A 19,916-nucleotide genomic window follows, 5' to 3' on the forward strand; every position below is an offset into this window, starting at 1 on the left:
TTCACCATGAATTACACAGCAGACCACAGAGCAGCGCGCAATGCCTGACACTATGGCAAACTATATGCGACTAATTATCAAAACGCATACACACTTCCTCTCTCTGTCTCTCTCAGCACAGCTGTGCCTTATTTGCAATTGGTCTTAAGTTATTTGCCTGCATCTGATGAAGCCCAGTCATGCACGTCACCGGGGCATTTCATGGTAAATGAATGAATAAAATCATGCCAAAAAATTCTTGTCTCCATAACTTGGTATAAAGATATCTAATATGTAACATTAGCTATCTCGTGTCTCACTGGAAGTGTCAGTGTGCTGCTGTTTCAGTCTTGAAGCTCAGTGCTTTTATAATCATGAGTGTTTACTGCCCTCCAGTGGTCAAAGTGAAGAACTACAGCATTACATTTGTTTAGCTGGCATACTAAACTGGTGAAAACTAGTATTCAGTGGAAATGAATACTAGTTTTGGGTAACACACTAGTTTATTATGTTCTTTCAAAATACCTTTTATATCAAGCAACATGAACCTTTGCACGTCGTAAAATGAACAGCCCTGCAATATACTGTGCAGTATACTACTTACTGCGGCTGTTATATTCTCGCTTGAGGTTTACTTAGAGTCACTACTATCTCATAGCTACAACTACAAAATAGCAAAGACCATTGAAGTTATATTTAGATATCCGGCTAAAAACAACCCATGACAGGGTTTTGGGTTTTTTTTTCTTTTCTTTTCTGAACGAGATATTTGCCGTTTACGAGCATCGCTTGAACGCCTCAGAGCAGGGGCGGTCTTTAAAAAAAAAAAAGTTTTCAGGAAGTTGTTTAGCAAAACGAAACTGCCCAAACTTTCACTGGAGCACCAGTCTAGCTCGTCTTTGAACAGTTTGACAGGCGTTTTTCTAGTTTTTTAAACGTGGAAACATGCAGAGCAGCGCTTACGGGGCCTCGCTGGCAGGCGGTGCTTTTGATTTAGAGGGTTTCGTGAAGCAGCCTCAGACCATTTTGCGCTGCCTGAGTTGGGTGAGTGACCACACGGGAGGAGTTAGCATCGGAGCTAGCAGCTGTCACATCCCCGAGTAACAGATGTGAGCCGCCAGGGTCGACACAAACCAGTAAATGACACAGATAGTCGGCTCTCTAAGCTGCCGACACTGGACATAAACTGCGTGTTTGGTTGAAATCTCTAATAAATGTTACATAAAGTAAAAAAAAAAAGAAGACTTGTTGATGCTAGCTAACGTTAGCTAGCATGTCCAGTGCTGTGTCAGCGCACCAACTGTCACTTTTCCACCTGATCGTTTGTTTGGCATCTTGTGTTGCTTATTTTGGTTTTTACATGTTGAACCAGAATGATTTAAATCTCGGAGAGGATGTCGGTATTTTTGTGTGTCTGTGTGTGTATAATGTGTGAAAAGAGCAGGAATTGAAACTTTCCCAGCGTCATCTGTTGTGAGCAAGATGAAGCTTCTTATTGTAATGATAGTAAGACACTTTATTTATATCACACTCTTTACAGTAACTTGTACAGTGTGCTACGCTGCGAGATAAATCACAAAAACAGCAAATAAAACACAGATAATGAAGCTGAAATTTAAAAAATTATGAATAGATCAGTAAAAATCTACTCGTTAAAGGTGTGTTTTGAAAAGAAGACACTGTTTGCTCCCTTTATCTCTCCAGGAAGTCATTTCACAATAAATGACTCTTCACATTTGTCACCTTTTTGTGTTGCGTCTGAATCTCTAAAGCAATAAGAGACAAGCATGTGACAGTGGAGCAATATAAGATATAATAACAAAATATAACCAGTCATGTTTTGTAATCAGCTCAAATCAGCTTCTAATGCCTAATGTTGTCTAACTAGCAGTCCAAAACCCAAAGATCGATAAATAATCCTCATGTTTAAGTAGTATTTGCTTTGCTAAACCTAAGATTATTGTTTTTATTTCTGCTGTTGTTTTAACTCTTGTGTGAGAGGTGGATCAGGAACACAGAAGGAGCTCACTTGTGTTAAAACAGATCAGGAAATCAAACATTTCCAGCATCATATGCTCACTTTTCTCCACTTGTCTGAAGCCAGCTCGACATCAGTTATGTGGAAAGCTTTCTTGTAATGTGAATCATGTGACAAGAATCACACGGCCCCAACATGCATTTTTCTCCACCTCCCCCCCGGCGTTAACCCCCGTGTGTCCCTTCTTTGCAGCTATTTTCCATCGTGGTCTTTGCAACCATCACAGCTGAAGGCTACGTGAACCCAGCAACCAAGGACACGGTCACGTGCATGTTCAACCAAAACGACAGCGCCTGCAGCTACGGGGTCGGCGTCGGAGTCCTGGCCTTTTTGGCCTGCGTTGTCTTCCTCGTGCTGGACGCTTACTTCCCACAGATCAGCAACGCCAAAGAGAGAAAATACATTGTTATAGGAGATTTGGTCTTCTCAGGTGAGTGAGGTTTGAACGCAGACTGATCATACTAAAATAACGGAACTGTTCCCCAAAAAACAGGAAGTGCAGTCTAGCTTACATGAATGCTGTCTTCATATTTGAACTCAATCCTGGCTATTTATGTCTCTGCTTTGAATTTGGCATTTTTTAACAGCGGCATGGACCTTCCTGTGGTTCATCTGCTTCTGTGTCCTGGCCAACCAGTGGTCCAAAACCACCGGTATCAGCGTCCCTGGTGATGCCGCCCGGGCTGTCGTGGCCTTCTCCTTCTTCTCCATCGTCTCCTGGGTGAGTCTCTCATCGCCTCCGTGTGTCGGCAGCATTTGACTAACAAAATCCTCTGATAACAGACAACAGATCTCGACTGGTTGTGTAAAAGCTCCGCTCACTGACCCACGCCTCTCTCGACAGGGTCTCCTGTTCTACTTTGCATACGGAAGGTATCGCCAAGGCGTCAGCGAGTTCGACCAGGAGTACAGAGACCCAGCCGGCGACCACACCACCCCGTACCCGCCCGCTCCGTACGCCAGCAGCAGCGGCCCCGCGGGCTACCAGCAGTCGCCTTTCTCCCACGGCCAGGAGCAGCCGGGGGAGTACAAGCCCCCGACTTATTGAAGGACTGAGATTCAAACGCATGAATCCAACAGGGGAGTCTTCTTTTTAAATAAAGACGCGTGCCAATGATTTCACCCACAACTCGGACTGCTCCCTGCACTCCTGTTTTCCTCCCGCAGAACCCATTTTTGCATATTTTTGGGTGCACTGACATGTTTTTTTTTTGGTTTGTTGTGCTGTGTCGTTCAAAGTGCCGCACACAGCAGGCGAACTCTGAAAATATAAGTATTTTGGTAGAAGGAGATTGTGTTGTGTGGCGAGAGAGGATGACTGTTGTCTTTGTAACAAACCAACTGTAATGACTTCAGTGCCCCTGTTGTTTCATTTAAGAGTGTATTTTGAGAGCTTTTAATATCAAAGCGCCAATCATAAAACAGGATTTACACTGTTGCCGGGAAATCTGCTTTGCATTGTTAAGCTGGACACTTGATTATTGTTATTTTTTTTTCTTTTACTTCTTTTGAATATGTTACTGTTCGATTCACATACAGCAGTTCAGCAGCTGTAAAGTTATTTGACCACCAAACCAACATATTACAACACACATTATTTAATCCGAGGGCTCACCAAAAATGTTTTCTCTCTAACTACTGTCTTTGTTCAATCAACCACTGAAAAAATGGCTTGTATGCACTGAAAAACACGGTTCACTTCTTTGGGGCAGTTAGTTGCCAATGTCTGATCTAAGATTGTTCATTTTAATGTTTTAAATCCAACTTTTTTTTAGTATTTAAGGGTGTTTTTGTTTTGTTTTAAGGTAGCCACACCATTCATTCATATCAGCTACCTCTCTAAAAGTTTAATGTGCCTTTCTTGAGTACAGTTTTTAAAGATATCCAGTTCAGCCAACGTATCAGCCATAATTTGATTTCAGGAGTTCAGTGATATTTGGGTAAATCGATATATTCCTTATTTAATCCTTTCAGTCCAGGTTGATGACAATCAAACCTTAATTTTTTTACCTACTTCACTTTTTCCTTCTTGCTTTTCCTTGTTTTTCACACGCTGTAGTTGTACCTTTTTACAGGTGTTGCGATTTCACTCGATGGCTTTACAATAATTTGTTATTAAAGTGCCTTATAGAGTATTCTGTATCACACGGGGTTTGCCAAATAAAAACTGTTCTGTTTTAAACCTCTGGGCCAGCCCATAACTTCAGTCCTATATGAAGAAAGAGACGGACGCCGGAGCTGTGCTCCTTTGGCAAATATTTGAGTAGTGATTGTGTGAATGTGGAGACGGCACCGTAATGACGTAAAGACAATAAAACACTGTATGTGTGCTTTACAACAAATGTGTCGTGCATATTTTCTGTGAGTTTAATTTTTACCAAACGACTCTGTGTGGTTTGGAATACCACTTTTCATATTTAATGCATCTTGCACATTTCTCAGATTTCGTCTCATTCAAAGTTATTTAAAAAAAGAAAAAAGCCACAGTTTTGGCTCTCCAGGCTTAAGTTCTTTTTATTTGCATTTTTTCCTTTCATGGTACCAAAATATTTTTTTTTCTTTTAATGCAAACTAGTTAACCGTAGTCATAATTTGTGTCCTTTCTGGAAAAAGATCAGGGATGGTGTTTAGAATACACAGACATGGATTTAGGTTAAAATGAATATCTAACACCTATTTGCTGACAGCTCTCAAAAGAAAAAACTACTTTTCATACTGAAAAAAAAGATTCATAAATGTTCCCTCTCTGCTTTTACTCCTCAGACAGTTCTCTTCACATCCTCTTCACTGGAGGAAGGTGAAGTTAGTTTCTGAATACATTTAAAGTCACCTCTTTGATGTTGTTACTAGTAAATGAGAAATGTGATCTGTTGAATACGTGACCACGTAACTTCATGGACATAACTTCATAACTTCAAGGAGGCAAAAGAAGAGACACAGTCAGATAACAAACTGTAGAGGTCTCTTATTTTGGCTGTCAGCTCTTCACCCTCTTACTCAGTAAATAACTAACTAGTAACTGTATTAGAGTTGTTATAGTTTGTTTTTAAATCACTGAATGATATTTGTTGTTCAAATCAGATCTTTAAACCACTCCAGGCCCAGTTTTGGCCCCCATAGATCCAGCTGTAGGTTTCCTATCACACCGAATCTAGTTTGTAATAAGTTTGTTCAACAATTCAAAAAGAAGAAGAAGAAGAAAAAGAAGGGAAAAACCTCATCACACACTGTTATCTTGTACAAAATGTATGTATTTATTTATCTGAACAAGATCATTATCAAAAATGTTCAATTTCATTTCTTTAGTTTTCAATTTTTAAGCCTCTATTGCCAAAGCAGAACGGAAAATTATCAAAACTGACAAATGATAAGCTAAATAATAATATAATATGATAACATGAACATTAACATCCAAGTTTCAGTTTTTGTCCTCTTCAGATGGACAAAAACTGGAATTGAATCCATGCCAGAAGAAAATGTCCTGTGTTAAGTCAGTGTCTCATATTTTCCACCGTACGTGAAGGCACCGTTTGACGTTCCCTCCCGCGTCCCCTGCGCGCAGGCGGTGCGCGGCGCCGTCGTCATCAGCTCATACAGGAAGTAATGATCGTCTGTGCGCTTAACGGGGAACGGAGGAGGAGAAGAAGAAGAAGAAAGCGACACAACAATGACATGTGAGCTGCAGCCGCCGGCGGACCGTGAGCTGAGCTTCTAACGTCTGCGGTGAGTACGGAAGCGACGCGGGAGGCCGCCGCACCGTGAAAGGCCGCTCCTGACCGCGGAGATGTGCCATGGCATCCGGGTTAACCTGTGCGCTGCTGACAGGACAGCAACATGAGCTAACACACACACACACACACACACACACACACACACACACACACACACACACACACACACACCGTATACACACGCATGCAGACGGGTTGTTTACGTGTGCGCGTGTGTGTGCGCGCGTGCTGTGAAGGACACAGCTGCCCTTCTTAACAAAATAACTCCATTAACAGATTATAGTAATAAATCTGATCAATGAAGCTGCTGGAGCTCTGAGCTTGAGGGCAGATGACAGCGTGGGGATGCCCCGGGAGCACTTTGGGACCTGAGAGCTGATCCCAGTGGTCTGCAGCTACATGAGGAGCTCTTCCATGCCACTGTAGCACATCCATTCATCACACAGCATCCTCTCGGTGGATAAATCCACATAAATCCAGGCACCATCTGTTTGGGCGGCCCCTTGACACGCAGAAAGTTTGGGAACCTGCCTTACAGCAAGAAGTGAACTATTTATGGGCCTCACACACTCTCTGTCTCCTTGATCTGCTTCCTTTGAAGTGGACCTCCCCAGATGTCCTCCTTTATATGGCGGGACAGAGACGCTCACCTTTTCACCACCAGGTTAGGGCTTTTTCTCCTGCAGCTGTGCCTCAGATTGACTGAAAGCAGAGTTAGTTCTACAAAGCTGTCTGTGGCGGCCCACATTATGTTGGTGCGTCGTGTAGAATCACCTGGAGAAGCTCAGAAAGTTGTTTGTTTTCTAATTCATGCTTCATCGGAGCTGAAAGAACTAGTCCATTAATGCATAAGTTGGTCAACAGAAAATTTGATTGAGAATCAATCAGTTTGAATGAATTTCCATTAAAAAAAACTAAACTTTAGCTCCAGGTGAAGCTTTGCTCTGTCTTTCTGAGCGATGGTTGGACGACACGGACGTTTTGATGCTGTCACCTCATTGATGAGATGATTAAAAGAGAAAATGACAGGTTGGTTATATGGGAATGACACTTGTGATTTGTATGGCACGTTTCCTTACACGTAAACTCAAAGCGCTTCACATTGAAAGACAAAACAAATATATCAAAAAAATATCAGCATACACACGAGAACATCGGCAGTCTGAGCAGAAACAGAAGCAACGATGCATTTATTAACACATTCACACAGACGCACAATAAATGTTTAAAACCTCCCAGCAGCATTTATATGATTTTAGATTGCAGTACTGATCTGAACATGGCGATGCAGTAAACCTTTTGCACACTAACTTGAGAAAGCGCCCCATCCCTACATTGTACAACGTGCTGCTCCGTTGCGCAACATTATGAGTTGAAACGATGTGAAACCCTTCAGAGCCACTTTATTGTTGTGCAGTTAACAAATGTTTTCCTAATCTCTGGCACCCGGCCGATCAAAGTTCCGCCGTGGTGAATGATGCACGGGCCTCCTGCAAGGTTCGCCCCTTTGGACTGGAATGTAATCCTCCAAGTCTAGTTAAAGTTCACTAGCGTTGGAATAACCCCTAGTCATGGTTGCACTGCAAATAGTGCGCGGGCAGAAGGAGAGCACAGAGCTCGGGACTGATTGTAGAGGGTAGAGGGCCCGAATCTGATGACACAGGGTCAGCGATCCAGCAGGCGGAGACGGCGGGGTAAGCCTGTTCAGCCTGTTATTTGTTTTTTATGCAAAATCAGAATCTGTTGTGTTTAGAAAAAAAACCCAAAAATTCAGTGTTAGAGGTGAAAGTCATCCATTTGTCGGTGTATTTCAGGGAGGGTAGTTTTCGTCGTCGGGGCCCTGATGTTGCTGCCACAATGGACTGCTGTTTGGCTCGGGGCCCTCTTATGAAAGAGTCTTTCAGCTCCTGCCCCCTCTCAGAGAAATGCAGCCATGTTTAGGCCACAGAGGGTGAAGCTCCTGAGGCCGAGCTTCCAGGTCCCTGGAATTTGGAAACTGTGCAGATAACGCACAGTTTCTGCTGAGGACCCCTCCAAGTGTAGATCTCATTCGTTTGTTGGCTGGTTAAGCAAACATCAGTGCAGAACAGCTTCCCAGTGTTTGGGATATGAGGGGAACTTTAAAAAGCAGCCTGCTAGACTTTCCCTTCACTCAATTTCTATTCTCTCTTACTTTATTTTTCCTTATTTCTGGTGTTCTGTTCTTCCTAAATCTGTTTATGTCGTATTTGGTCGCCTTCTTTTACTGCGTGAAGTACTTAGTTACGTCTTCACTTGCTAGTTTCAATTAATGTTCCAGTTGTTTTCTTGATTAATCGTTTGGTTCATTAAATGTCAGGAAAAAAAATGACACTCAGTGTTTCTAAGAGCCCAAAGTGACGTCAGATGTCTTGTTTTGTCCGACCAACGGTCCACAATATTCATCATATTCATGAAAAGCAGCAAATTTACACATTTAAGAAGCTGAAAACATCGATGTTTGACATTTTTTCTTGAGAAAGGTTCAAAATAATTGACAATTAACAGTCTGTTGAATACTTGATCAGTAAATGGACTAATTAGAGCCTTCATATGTTTTCACGTTACGACTCCAACTAAAATTATTCTCAATCTGGATCAGTCTGCTGATCATCTTTTGATTCAATATTAAACCGTTTGGTCTATAAAATGTCAAAACGGTGAAAAACGTCAGATTTTCAGTTCCAAAACATTAAAGCACATTAGAGGAATCGTGGCTTTTCTTCGCTTGATAAATGACTTGAGAATGAATTGTTAATTAAAATGCTTTGTGACTAATTCAGGGCGGTGCTTGTGTCGGTGGGACTGTCACAGCTGCATCAGCTGGCTGGCTGCGTATTTCCTGATTGACCTGCTCACACCGTCCCTTCATTGTCACTGACTGGGCTCCTCCCAGCCTCCACGTTGACATTGCACAATGGCAGCTACCTGATATTCACTCACCCTGAAGCCGGGCTACTTCCTGCTTCTCCTACTGTGATAGTTAACCCAGCTTTTACCTGAATCAGAATAAGATGTAAAGCAAAGGCAACGATCTGACCGCCATCTGGACCAAAGATTTGATTTAGAGGCAAACAGAATCTACATGTGGTGAGTGTGTGAGCAGGATTAGATTGAGCTTTATTATCTAAATGTTATTGGTGCTGTCATATTGTGGTCCGGGTCCAAGTAATGTTTGAAAGAAACTTATAGTTACTTTTTAGTTATCTGTAGATAACTTAAAGTTTACTCTTCTTTACAGTACAGACACACATAGTTTGCTGTCATTGTGGAAAACATTCTTTTCCACACCCCAGTCATGCTCATTTAAGTGTATCACAGTGTTAGGGAACATTTAGACCTTCTTGTGTTTCGGTTTTTGCCCACAGGGAAACGCAGGTGTAACACCTAGGTGATTTTCTGACAACTCAAACCGTGTAGCTGTATGTTTCAGCCTTATCTGTACAGCTTAATTTACAGGGCTTGTTCCTGATTAAAAATGATCCCCTATAACCTGAACCATGACCTAAATTTGAGGGAACGTTTACTATATAATAATCAAGACCATGTGACTTTTGAAAGGATATAACTCATTCTTCCTTTTTACGTGTCAACGTTTTAATTCATAAGCTATGAAACGCACCGTTGGCCATTTTAATCCACTCTAGGGCTAATGCTGATAGGGCATGTATGTACACATGAAATAAAAAAACAATATTCATATAACAGGCAGAGCTGTGGTAGGCAGGTGTGATAACATGAACTGTAATGTAGACAGACTGTGCATGTATGCATAATGAGATCTGGTTATCAACAGGGTTGTGTTGAAGAGCTTAAGTTTATTCCGTTTCTTTTTAAGAAAAATGGAAGTCAGGCTTTGCTGTTGATTTGTTAACGAAGTGTACCTACTTGTAGACCCATGGTGGGGAGCTGATCATCACTCAACCAGTCCATCAATACATGAGTGGACACACATGAGGCCTTGTCTTTTCTCTACACTTTGCTGCCCTGTCTTGTGTTCCACGGTTTGACAGTTTGACTTTCTGTTTTCCTTTAGGTCCCTCCAGGTCTCCGTCCTCCATGCCTGCTCCCCCGGGCTTCACTCGACTGGAGCAGAATGAGCCTATGAACAACCTGCGTATCTCAGTAGGAGGCCTCCCCATGTTGGCTTCCATGGCCAACACCACCGACCCTCGTTTCCGCCTGAAGTGGAGGCCCATCGTGGCGGTGGCCGCCTCGCTGGCTTTGCTTTTGCTGCTCTTCATGCACATGAGCTCTGGCATGCGCTCCCACTCCTACGGCTCACACGGCTGGAGATACAGTCGCAGTGACACCCAGCAGCCCGACTCCCTCTACAACGACACCTACCCCCTCAGCCCGCCCGAACGCACGCCGCAGGGCACCCGCTACCGCATCGGGGTCATTGCCGACCTGGACACGAGCTCTCGTAGTGACAAGAAGCTGACATGGTTCAGCTACATGCGGCGGGGGTACTTGTTGGTGTCCCAAAGCGGTGACAAGGTTGCGGTTGAGTGGGATGCGGACAGAGTGGTGCTGGAAAGCCACCTGTCGGAGAAGGGAAGGGGCATGGAGCTGTCCGAACTGGTGGTGTTCAACGGCAAGCTCTACAGCGTCGATGACAGAACGGGCATCGTCTACCACATTGACGGTGACAAGGCCGTGCCCTGGGTCATCCTAACGGACGGGGACGGCAATGTCGCCAAAGGTCGGCATCACAGTGGTCTCACACATGCTGTAATTCTGTATTTTACTGGTTTCTATACAACCTCACAAATGATCCTATCTTGTGACCCCTTGAAGAGACCAAACATCTAGTATGGGAACCACTAGCCTGCAATATTTAATGGTGTGTGAGGTAGCTGCAGGTAGATCCACCTCAACCAGCTACAACAGTAAAACAATTTAGTAATGACATACAGTCAGTCGGCCATTGTAATGGGACATTTATATGTTTTTAATTGGTACCTTTACTGAAGTACTTGTGAACTTCGTCCCAATAGGTTTCAAAGCCGAGTGGCTGGCAGTGAAGGATCATCACCTGTACGTCGGCGGTCTGGGGAAAGAGTGGACCACCACCGAAGGCGAATTTGTCAACAACAACCCAGAGTGGGTGAAGGTGGTGGGCTTCAGAGGGGACGTACAACACGAGAACTGGGTTCCCAAGTACTCCTCTCTGAAGTCTGCTGCAGGGATAGAGCCTCCAGGTGAGGGCGTAACTCTGGCCTCGCTCTCGGCTGCTTCCGTTCCTTTCTCTTTGCGTCGTCCTTAACGTGCTCCTCTGAATTTCTGCAGGGTATCTGATCCATGAGTCGGCGGCGTGGAGCGACACCCTGCAGCGCTGGTTTTTCCTCCCTCGTCGCGCCAGCAAGGAGCGCTATGAGGAGACGGCGGACGAGCGTCGCGGCACCAACCTCGTCCTCAGCTGCTCGCCAGATTTCAAGGACATCATTGTGAGCCGGGTGGGTCCACTTAACCCCACTCACGGTTTCTCCTCCTTCAAGTTTGTCCCCAATACGGACGACCAGATCATTCTGGCTCTCAAGTCAGAGGAAGACGCTGGAAAGATCGCAACGTACATCATGGCGTTCACACTTGATGGACGCATCCTTTTACCTGAAACCAAGATTGGGGATGTGAAATATGAGGGTTTGGAGTTCATATAGACTGGCAGACTCATGCTTGAGGCCACTGCACTGTTGCTCCGTATTGTTTACAATGCAGTCACTGTTGATGTTACTGTAGTCGCTGCTTCTTCATTGAGTTTATAGAAGATGCAACTCCAACCCTTAAAGCGTCATCTTCAGTGGAAATCAAAGAACTGTGCGCCGACTGCAAATATGGCCTTATTCTGGGTTTTGAGAAAGCGCCAGTGGAACCAGACAATACCAGCATGTCTTGTGGTGGATCATCTCCTTCCAAGGCCAAATGTGGCTGTCAACAGTACTGTAGCCTTTCTTATAATGAATGTACAAAAGATGGATTTATCAGACTGTGATTTTCTTTTCTAAAACATACATTTTCATGCACATACTGTACACTCTAAAGGTCAAAGGCTTTTCCCCCTTTGCTCCATGTTAAAAAGCATTCTGTACACACCAAGCGTGTTATTTTCATTGGAATAACAAAAGCTGTTTTTATTCTTCATGACATCCACCATAATTTGAAGGACATTTTGGTGAAAAAATGAATTATACTGTATGTGATGTTTTTGGTGGAATAAGTAAAACATTGATTCCTATTTTCTGAGTCTTGACATTTAATTCACATATAGGTCTTTTTACAAGACCAGTACAATGAAACAAGTTGCAACTGGACCCACACCTATTGCGCAAAGCCCCTTATTGTACTGCTTTAACGTGAAACGAAACTTGGGGAAACGCAGCAGGAGTGGGGAAGTGAACCTTAACAGTCTGCACACCCTGTTTTTAGCAAAAGGACTGAGACTTGTGTCACAGACTTCAAAAGAGAGAAGCTCATTTTGGGACTGCAGCACTGTATGACCAGAGGGGGGAAAAGGTAATGTGGTTTAATTATGTCTTAGGTCTGACCCTTTCATTTGTAATGCACAGATTTAATATAGTCAATTTCAATTTGAATAGATATTAAAATAAATTTTGTTTCCACCTGAAAGAAAAAAATATTAAAATACAGGTAAAAGCTACGCTGGGTCTATATCCCCCCTGTTAGAGCAATTTACATTTTGATTTATATGCAAAAAGACCAAAAACGGCTCTAAATCGTTCAAAGCATAATCAAAGCGTGAAATTGTAAAGTAGAGTGAATATGTTTCTCATTGCTTCTTCTTTGTCATCGTCTGTTTGTGTCAAAGTTCTACGCCGCTGGTTTGGAAATGCTCACGTACCGAAACCTATGCACTCTGTGCCTTCTGCTACTTCTCCCTGTCCGTGAAAGCGCCATGATACTTAACCTGTTCAGTGAGTCATCTGAAGCATGTCTCATTTGTGTGAAAACGAATGAAATGCCTACAATTTTGCAATGCTTTTACAATTTTCAATATAGAACTGTGTACTCTGCCAGTATTATGTGCTTTTGCAAATACATTCAGACTTTGCTCATTGTCAACACTGACTGTATGTTATGTAAATGTTTGTTTAACCTCTTTGCTCTCACGGCATCTCTTTTTTTTTTTTTTTTGCATGCAGGGAGACTGCCTGAGCCACAGGACGGTGAAGTGAGGCTGTTCAGCTCCGGGAGTGATTCAGAGGGCCGTGTGGAAGTCTACCATGAAGGGAAATGGGGAACAGTGTGTGACGACGGCTGGGACATGGCTGAGGCCCAGGTGGTGTGCCGTCAGCTCCGCTTCCCCGGAGCCAAATCTGTTGTCACTGGGAAGGACTACGGACAAGGTGCTTTTAACTTCCATTCATCCCCCACCAGAGGGCAGTGACATTATTGTAAAGAGTGAGGAAGTCATGATTTGAGGCTCAATATACTAACAGCACAAATTCATCTATCCAAAATGTCACTGCCACAACAATTAACAAATGCGTTCCCTTTAATTTCACCTCATAGTGTCTGGACCTATTTGGCTGGATGATATGGAATGTAAGGGATCAGAGAGCCATCTCTTTAATTGTGGTTTCAAGGCCTGGGGAGTGACTGACTGCTCCCATAAAGAGGACGTTGGAGTAATCTGTGAAACAGCCAGTATGTATCTTAACTCTTACAAGGCAAATGTCCCTTTATACTGAACACATGCTGACATCTGATCCAGCAGAAATTAAGTAGAATCTGTGTGAATCTGTTGCTGCTCATTTTCTATCAGCTTTTCATTGCTGTGATTGATCTGTGACTCCAGACACAAATATGACCATGGGTAACTCCACGCACTCGCTGGACCACAGCATCGGTCTGTCCGACGAGCTCGGCCAAATCTTTGACAGCGGGAACCACTGCGACTTCCTGATCTCAGTCCAGAGTGCTACTGGAAACAGACAGGAGGACGGGACCATGGAGATGGTTGGCACGACGATTTGTGCGCACAAAATGATCCTCTCACGATTCCCGCTCTTCGGTGTGACAGAGGAGAACTCTAGCATCGTGGTCAACATCAGCCAGACTTGTCAGCCGTATTTCACCTCCTTCATCAGGTATACTGAATCTACTATGACTTGCAATGATTTAAGATACAACAGTTCGCGTCAGTATCACCCGAGTATTATTTGAGAAAGTAAATGGAAAGCAAAATCACTGGAAAATATCTTTAAGCATTAAATAAATACTCTACAAACTGGTTCTCAATAGGTACATCTACACCCGGAAGATAGACGTGACCTTCTACACTGCTCAGTGCCTCCACAGGATGGCTTCTAAGTTTGGGGTGAAGCAGCTGATGGAGGAAACAGGCCGGCTGTTCACTAAAATCCTCCCAGAGGATACCTCGTTCCACACCCAGGTGTCCCTTTACGAATATGCAGAGGAGACTGAGGACTTCATCCTTCAGGAGAACTGTATCCAGTATCTGGCCTGGAACTATGAGATTCTGACCACGTCCCCTACTTGGACCCGCCTCTCCGCTAAGCTCCTTGGAGCGCTTCTCATCCGCTCAGACCTGGTGGTGCCAGATGAGTATTTTCTGCTTCAGACTGTGGAGAACTGGATCATGGAGAAGGGCAACTCCAGTTTGGAGACCCAGGCTGACCTGTTGGGTCGCATTCGTTTCCCCATGATCCCCGCTGAGAAACTGCACGATCTGGAGTCCAGCTCTTCTCTCTACAGCACTCATAAGAACATATTCTGGGAGAACATGTTGAAAGCATTCCAGTTTAATGTTCTGCTCTTCAGCAATATCAAGTCCAGTCCAAAGTTCATCAGAGAAGATGATGATTACAAGTCCAGGATCTACACCGCAGAGCCATGGAGCACTGTTTATGTCCCTTCAAAGAATCCTCAATCAAATCCAGTCCAGCCCCGCTACATCTCATACAACAACCGGAGGCGTTATGCATATTATCCCACTGTGAGTCCATACAGTCAAACCATGATCAAGTCGTTCAGCACGCCCATCCACAACAGCCTGATCTTCAAGGACAACAAGATTCCCTGGGAGGCAAGCATCCTCACGAACAAACGTGAATGTTCGAACCAAGGTCTGAGGTGCGAGTCGTTCCCTGCGGCACGGCTGTCTCCCCAGTATCACTACACCCAGCAGAGCAACGTCCTCTTCCATAACCGGTTCCTGCTGATGTGCCAGGACAGGTTCATCTGTCAGGTTCAGGACTTCAAGGCCAACCTGGCTTATATCACTGCGAATGGGACCCACGCTGCTGCCTATCCCTGCCCTGATGACCAGTACACGTACCGCTTCGTAGTGAGACCAGAGTACGTCTGATCCAATAGAAGGGCCAGATCTGATCAATTACTCTGATTACTGCTAAATAGATTGCAATCATTCTATAATATTATCCATGTGATTTTTCTTTTCACGAATCTATGCTGATTAGCAGCAAATCTATTATCTTCTGTGATTTTAAATGGCGAATAAATAAAGAGATTTCTAGATGCTTTTCTGTGTGAGCGCTTTTCTTTTAAAAGTTGTCCCGCACAAGCGCAACTGTAAATATAAATCCTAATCAGGAGTTTCTCTGGATACGAAACACACGAGGTGACTTGTGTAAATAGGGCCAAGTTAAGTTAATCATGAGAATGACTTACAGCTTCACTCCCCTGGACACATGCAGATGTTTTTCAGCTCTTAGAGGGCCAGATTAATGCTGTAATATACGAGTGTTCTCTCTGCAGAGGTTTATCTGCATCTGCTGTCATGACCTCAGCCACTTTGCTGCTGTCAAGCTTACTATAATACCAGGAATTATAGTTTTTGGAATTTAGAGTTGTTCTCCTAAATATTGAAATACTATCTTAATGCTTATATTTCTGTGTTTTTTTTTTTTTGTGGTTTGTATGGATTAAACAAATGAGACATCACGTGTTAATTAGTGAGCCGTAGATGCGTCTGTAAGCAGATTTTCTTGCGTTGAGGCAGGACTAGACTACCTGTTGCCTGTTTTTAAGATTGCCTACTACTTGCTGTCGCCTTATAATCAACATCTTCCAATCTGACTCTCAGCCACAAAGCAAACATCCAAATTTCCTAAAAAAGTTGAATTATTCCTTTGATTACCAAGGTGTCTGCCCTGACCCTGAGCTCTTCGTGTCTGTCGGTATGTTACTCCTGCTGAACGAGATCATTCAAATTTGGGAGACACACTCCAAACATGTCGCCTTCAGATAAGATACTGAATGTGGATGGGTTACTTTCTACAGGGGTTTGATGAAGGATGAGAGCTGTGAATCATGGAATATTCCCAAGCAATTCTGTTTTTTCACCAAACCCCAGACTGTGTTCATGTCTTCCTTTCCCGCATTTCTCCTTCACATAACTGACAGCCAAACTATGACAACATGCAGGCCGACATGCCTGGACAGGTGGATTAAACAGACACATATAACAAACGGTGAATCATGGGTCTCTGAGATGCCTGTGGCTACAACAAACTATGACATGATGAAAGATGATTGATCAGTTGCAAAGATTACGTGATCAGCATGTATATTTAAAGATGACTCCTCCACATATACTCATGGTTCAGAGCGTTAGGAGAGACAGGTGTTCAGCAGCTGATTCACTCAGAAGTAATCTTATGCCGGGCTGTGTGTACGGTTTAATGTATTCACCAGTATGGAAAGAGGGAAAGTTCAGATATTTCATCACATGGTAGACTTTCTGTGAGTAACATCTGGCTGTATTTTCATCGTTGTGTCATTTTTACCCAAATCATCACGAGTCATGGCATACTTTCTTTGCTTGGTTTACCCTGAAAGTTTGAAATTTTTATTGAGTGCGTATTCCCAATTTCTCCATTTGTTAGAAAAAAAAAGTGTGATATGATAATAAAAATTAAGGCCCAATTAAAATTAAAAGCACTATCGCAATTAAGTAAGGCCATTAGTTCACTCATACAGAAAGAATTTTAAGAATAGTCTTAACCCTTTATAGGGCACTCATTGAAATACTTAGGAATTCAAATTTTCAACCATAGGCCATTACTGGTGGTCATTATAAGACTTTTTTACTTTTGTGAGTTTTTCAAAAAAAAGATTACATTTTATGGTGAAAATTAAAGTCGATGAAGTTACCATATATGGTTTCTTGCCGGTCTGTCATGTAGCCTGATTGTCACTGATTGGCTTGGAGAAATCTTGTAGTTCTACTGCCTCATGGTGAGACAAGGGGCGGCATTTTGAACTCCCACTTAAGTTACCAAATATGGTCCCTTGCCTGATAAAGGGTCAAAATAGTGACAGGGAAGTGCAAATCAAAACCAAAGGTTAAATGGAATATTCAGATTGTTGTAGATTTACAGGAGAATTCAGCACAATGTGTTATCGTATGGGATCTGAAAGCTGCACTCATAAATATTTTCATATCTACAGTAGATCAAATAACTAATGTAATGTAAAAGGAATTGATCACAGTGATGAACCTACAAAGAAATATTACCTGACTTTGCAGTTCCGCTCAAATTTACAAAGCGTTTTAACATTTTCAACCATCTTCGAGCACATTAAGGGACTGAAGAGGTTAAACATTTCCTCTTTAGGCATCCTAGTCATGGACTGGTCACTGCAGTGCTGTGAAGGAAATTACTTCAGGTTATCTTATGAGTAAAGGTCTGTGACGTAGAAGTGAAGGTTCCTGTGAATGCCTACGTTAATTACACAGCTTCAACAATTCCAGTGAAACCAATTCAAGAGACGGATAATACTTTGTGGGCGCATTACCAGAGTCATGGTGACTAACTGCTGGGATGCCACACCACTCAGACCACTTGACCCCAGAGTCTATGGTGCGATCTTGACTTTTTATTTTTTATCTTCCAAGCAGATGTTTTCCTCCTGTCCCTGACGTGAATTCGCTAACGCTGATTCATTGTCTCACATTGTCACCAATAAAATGTGAATAGCCTCACTGATGAATGGAAAATGATGGGAATTACCCCTAGGGCCGTGGCTGGGTCATGTCAAAACAAAGGTGGTAAAGAGGAGGGGGGGGTTGGACATGCAACAGGGGCTGGATGGTCGAAAAGCTACGCGGCGGTCAGGTCATGTGGGATGTGTGCAGACAACAGGGGAGAGGGGGTGGGCGCCAGAGGATGTGGGTCACTGCCACAGCACCCACCAGTTCCCGCAATGAGACCCTCTTTTTCTGTCTTGCTGGGCACTTCCTTATGAGAGTATTCCTGGCCTTGCAAGTCTGTAATTTAAGGGATGGAGGTTCAGGCCTCTCCTAAGCCCCTTTTAGCGTTTGTAGTGGGTAATGTACACAGGGGGCTGCTTACATTGCACTTCTTCAACAAATCCGCCCTCTTTCAACAAATTAAAACCAAATGTTGATTCAATAATCCAGATCTTAACCGGCAAGTTCTAAAGGGAGAGTTGCAGGGTGGGAAATAGCACAGAATGGTCATGCTGTGAGGTCATTTGAAATATGCCCAGGAGCCGGGGACACGGCTGCGATCGGAGCATAGCCCACCACATCAGTCAGCATCTCAGCGCAAAGGAAGCCGACTGTTTGGACAGGGGGCGGCAGTCTTTGTCCAGAAGAAGGCGTCTGCTGTTCCTCTGATGCCTTCGGTAAACTGCGGAAAGGGACGGAAGCATATTTCTACTCATTTGGTCATGCATGTGTCACTTCCTTTCATGTGTCTTCATTTCTGCCCCACGCCCAACATCTGTGTTGTCGTCCATGCTGTTTTGCGTCTGGTAACTTCCACTCTGCTTACGAGTCATACTGGCTTGCAAAATTTAAAACAATTTGGGAATTTTCCTAATTCTTACTCTGAAGCTAAAGGCAAAGATAAGACAGATTTCCCCTCAGCAAACAGACCCGGGGGACGTTAGTCATTACAAAGATGACATTAAATTGGTTGTCCCATTTTCCTCTCTCCTCTTACTCTCTCTCTGCCTGCCTGTTTTTACACAGAGATCTGTGGAAAAGCAACCAGGCAAAAATGCTCAACTATGGAAAAGAGTGGAAATATTTGCCAGAGTAGCCAGAAGGCTGACAGTCGGTGGCCAAATATGATGTCAGGGATCGAGACAGCCACAGCAGATACAGTCCTCTCTCTCTCTCTGTCTCTCTCTCTCTCTAACTCTCTGGTCCTCTTCATTATTCATCTTCAGCTCTAATCATCAAACACCACCATGCCCTCACTGTGATCTCTCGCCTGTAAGCCAGAATCAACACGTGAGGCCGCAAACCCAAAACTCCTGAGATCCTCCGTTTCCTGGGGTGGTGTTGCAGCGGTGAATTTTCCAACAAAAGAGGCACCTATTTTTGTGCATGAGCAAGGGATGAGAGCCAACTGAAGAATTTGACTATAGCATAATGTTTCTTTCACAGAAGGGCGGGGGGGGGTTTGGGTAGCTTACGCTGGGGGAATCGCCGCCAGATTGAATCTATTAAGTTTAAGGGGATGATGTCAGTTCTCTCCACTCCACCGCTCCGCCTTCATTCTTCCTCAGTATTTTCATATGTTACAGTGTTTTAATAGTTACTAGAACTGACTATGCATGCATTAAACACTCACTGAATTAAAAACCACAGACTGTGTGGTGTGGGCTGAGGATTACTCAGCAAGACCCATATAGTATTTTCTCATCTGTGAATTATCATTAGCAGAAATGTTTAAAGTGGTTATAATCAGTATATTCATAATAACAACGTATTAAATGGCAAAGTGGCAACAACACAAAAGTGTGAAAGTTCATAGTGATGAACTTACAAAAAAATGATCACCTGAATCACCTCCCCTTGGCTTTACAGAGCTCTCTCGTCAGTTTCAGCTCATCGTTTTGCTGTCCGGCCCACAACTGTACTATCTTGGTTCACTCTCATGGCGTCGTCTTCTGCCGCAGCAGGCAGCTGTTTTCTATGGAGAAGCTTCGAACCCACTGAACACTACCTGCTCAGCTCCAGACAGCAGAGAGACAAAGGTAGTGACAAGTTGGTGAACAAGAGCCTGATGCTGCGTTTCCTTCGTCGGTAGAGACCAAAGCAGAGCTAAAAGATAGCAAATATTGGACGTGCAGTCATTAGGTGGCCAGAAACTTGATACCAAATCATA

General features: G+C 43.6%; 3 protein-coding genes across 5 annotated transcripts; all 3 read left to right on the forward strand.

Moving 5' to 3' along the window:
• The first annotated feature begins 815 nt into the window (after positions 1-815).
• Positions 816-4,359, forward strand: syngr2a (synaptogyrin 2a). The gene is made up of 4 exons (XM_070848610.1): positions 816-1,023; positions 2,210-2,447; positions 2,605-2,738; positions 2,862-4,359. The coding sequence occupies exons 1-4, from the start codon at positions 925-927 to the stop codon at positions 3,063-3,065; spliced, it is 675 nt and encodes a 224-aa protein (XP_070704711.1). The 5' UTR covers positions 816-924; the 3' UTR covers positions 3,066-4,359.
• A 1,237-nt stretch (positions 4,360-5,596) lies between these two features.
• cant1a (calcium activated nucleotidase 1a) lies at positions 5,597-12,014 on the forward strand. 3 transcript variants are annotated; one of them, XM_070848689.1, is made up of 5 exons: positions 7,203-7,207; positions 7,382-7,442; positions 9,803-10,471; positions 10,767-10,970; positions 11,059-12,014. In XM_070848689.1, exons 2-5 carry the CDS (start codon positions 7,403-7,405, stop codon positions 11,427-11,429), a joined length of 1,284 nt encoding a protein of 427 aa, XP_070704790.1. In that variant the 5' UTR covers positions 7,203-7,207; positions 7,382-7,402; the 3' UTR covers positions 11,430-12,014. The 3 variants fall into 3 exon arrangements, with proteins under 3 accessions (XP_070704791.1, XP_070704790.1, XP_070704792.1); XM_070848690.1 differs by lacking the exons at positions 7,203-7,207; positions 7,382-7,442 and adding an exon at positions 5,597-5,740; XM_070848691.1 differs by lacking the exons at positions 7,203-7,207; positions 7,382-7,442 and adding an exon at positions 8,600-8,856.
• A 602-nt stretch (positions 12,015-12,616) lies between these two features.
• LOC139216679 (galectin-3-binding protein A-like) lies at positions 12,617-15,281 on the forward strand. Its single transcript, XM_070847876.1, has 5 exons — positions 12,617-12,701; positions 12,930-13,133; positions 13,300-13,452; positions 13,586-13,877; positions 14,032-15,281. The coding sequence occupies exons 1-5, from the start codon at positions 12,617-12,619 to the stop codon at positions 15,116-15,118; spliced, it is 1,821 nt and encodes a 606-aa protein (XP_070703977.1). The 3' UTR covers positions 15,119-15,281.
• The last annotated feature ends 4,635 nt before the right edge of the window (positions 15,282-19,916 follow it).

The sequence above is a fragment of the Pempheris klunzingeri genome, chromosome 17 (assembly GCF_042242105.1).
Source record: "Pempheris klunzingeri isolate RE-2024b chromosome 17, fPemKlu1.hap1, whole genome shotgun sequence".
Classification (NCBI taxonomy): domain Eukaryota; kingdom Metazoa; phylum Chordata; class Actinopteri; order Acropomatiformes; family Pempheridae; genus Pempheris; species Pempheris klunzingeri.

Excerpts from the sequence above, each read along its gene's own strand:
- syngr2a (XM_070848610.1), top strand. The coding sequence starts at position 925 with ATGCAGAGCAGCGCTTACGGGGCCTCGCTGGCAGGCGGTGCTTTTGAT. Across the intron at positions 2,448-2,604 it reads AGGAGATTTGGTCTTCTCAG|CGGCATGGACCTTCCTGTGG; the intron begins GTGAGTGAGGTT and ends ATTTTTTAACAG. Across the intron at positions 2,739-2,861 it reads TCTTCTCCATCGTCTCCTGG|GGTCTCCTGTTCTACTTTGC; the intron begins GTGAGTCTCTCA and ends CTCTCTCGACAG.
- cant1a (XM_070848689.1), top strand. The coding sequence starts at position 7,403 with ATGACACAGGGTCAGCGATCCAGCAGGCGGAGACGGCGGG. Across the intron at positions 7,443-9,802 it reads CAGCAGGCGGAGACGGCGGG|GTCCCTCCAGGTCTCCGTCC; the intron begins GTAAGCCTGTTC and ends GTTTTCCTTTAG. Across the intron at positions 10,472-10,766 it reads GGACGGCAATGTCGCCAAAG|GTTTCAAAGCCGAGTGGCTG; the intron begins GTCGGCATCACA and ends TCGTCCCAATAG.
- LOC139216679 (XM_070847876.1), top strand. The coding sequence starts at position 12,617 with ATGCTCACGTACCGAAACCTATGCACTCTGTGCCTTCTGCTACTTCTC. Across the intron at positions 12,702-12,929 it reads CATGATACTTAACCTGTTCA|GGAGACTGCCTGAGCCACAG; the intron begins GTGAGTCATCTG and ends TTTTGCATGCAG. Across the intron at positions 13,134-13,299 it reads TGGGAAGGACTACGGACAAG|TGTCTGGACCTATTTGGCTG; the intron begins GTGCTTTTAACT and ends TTCACCTCATAG.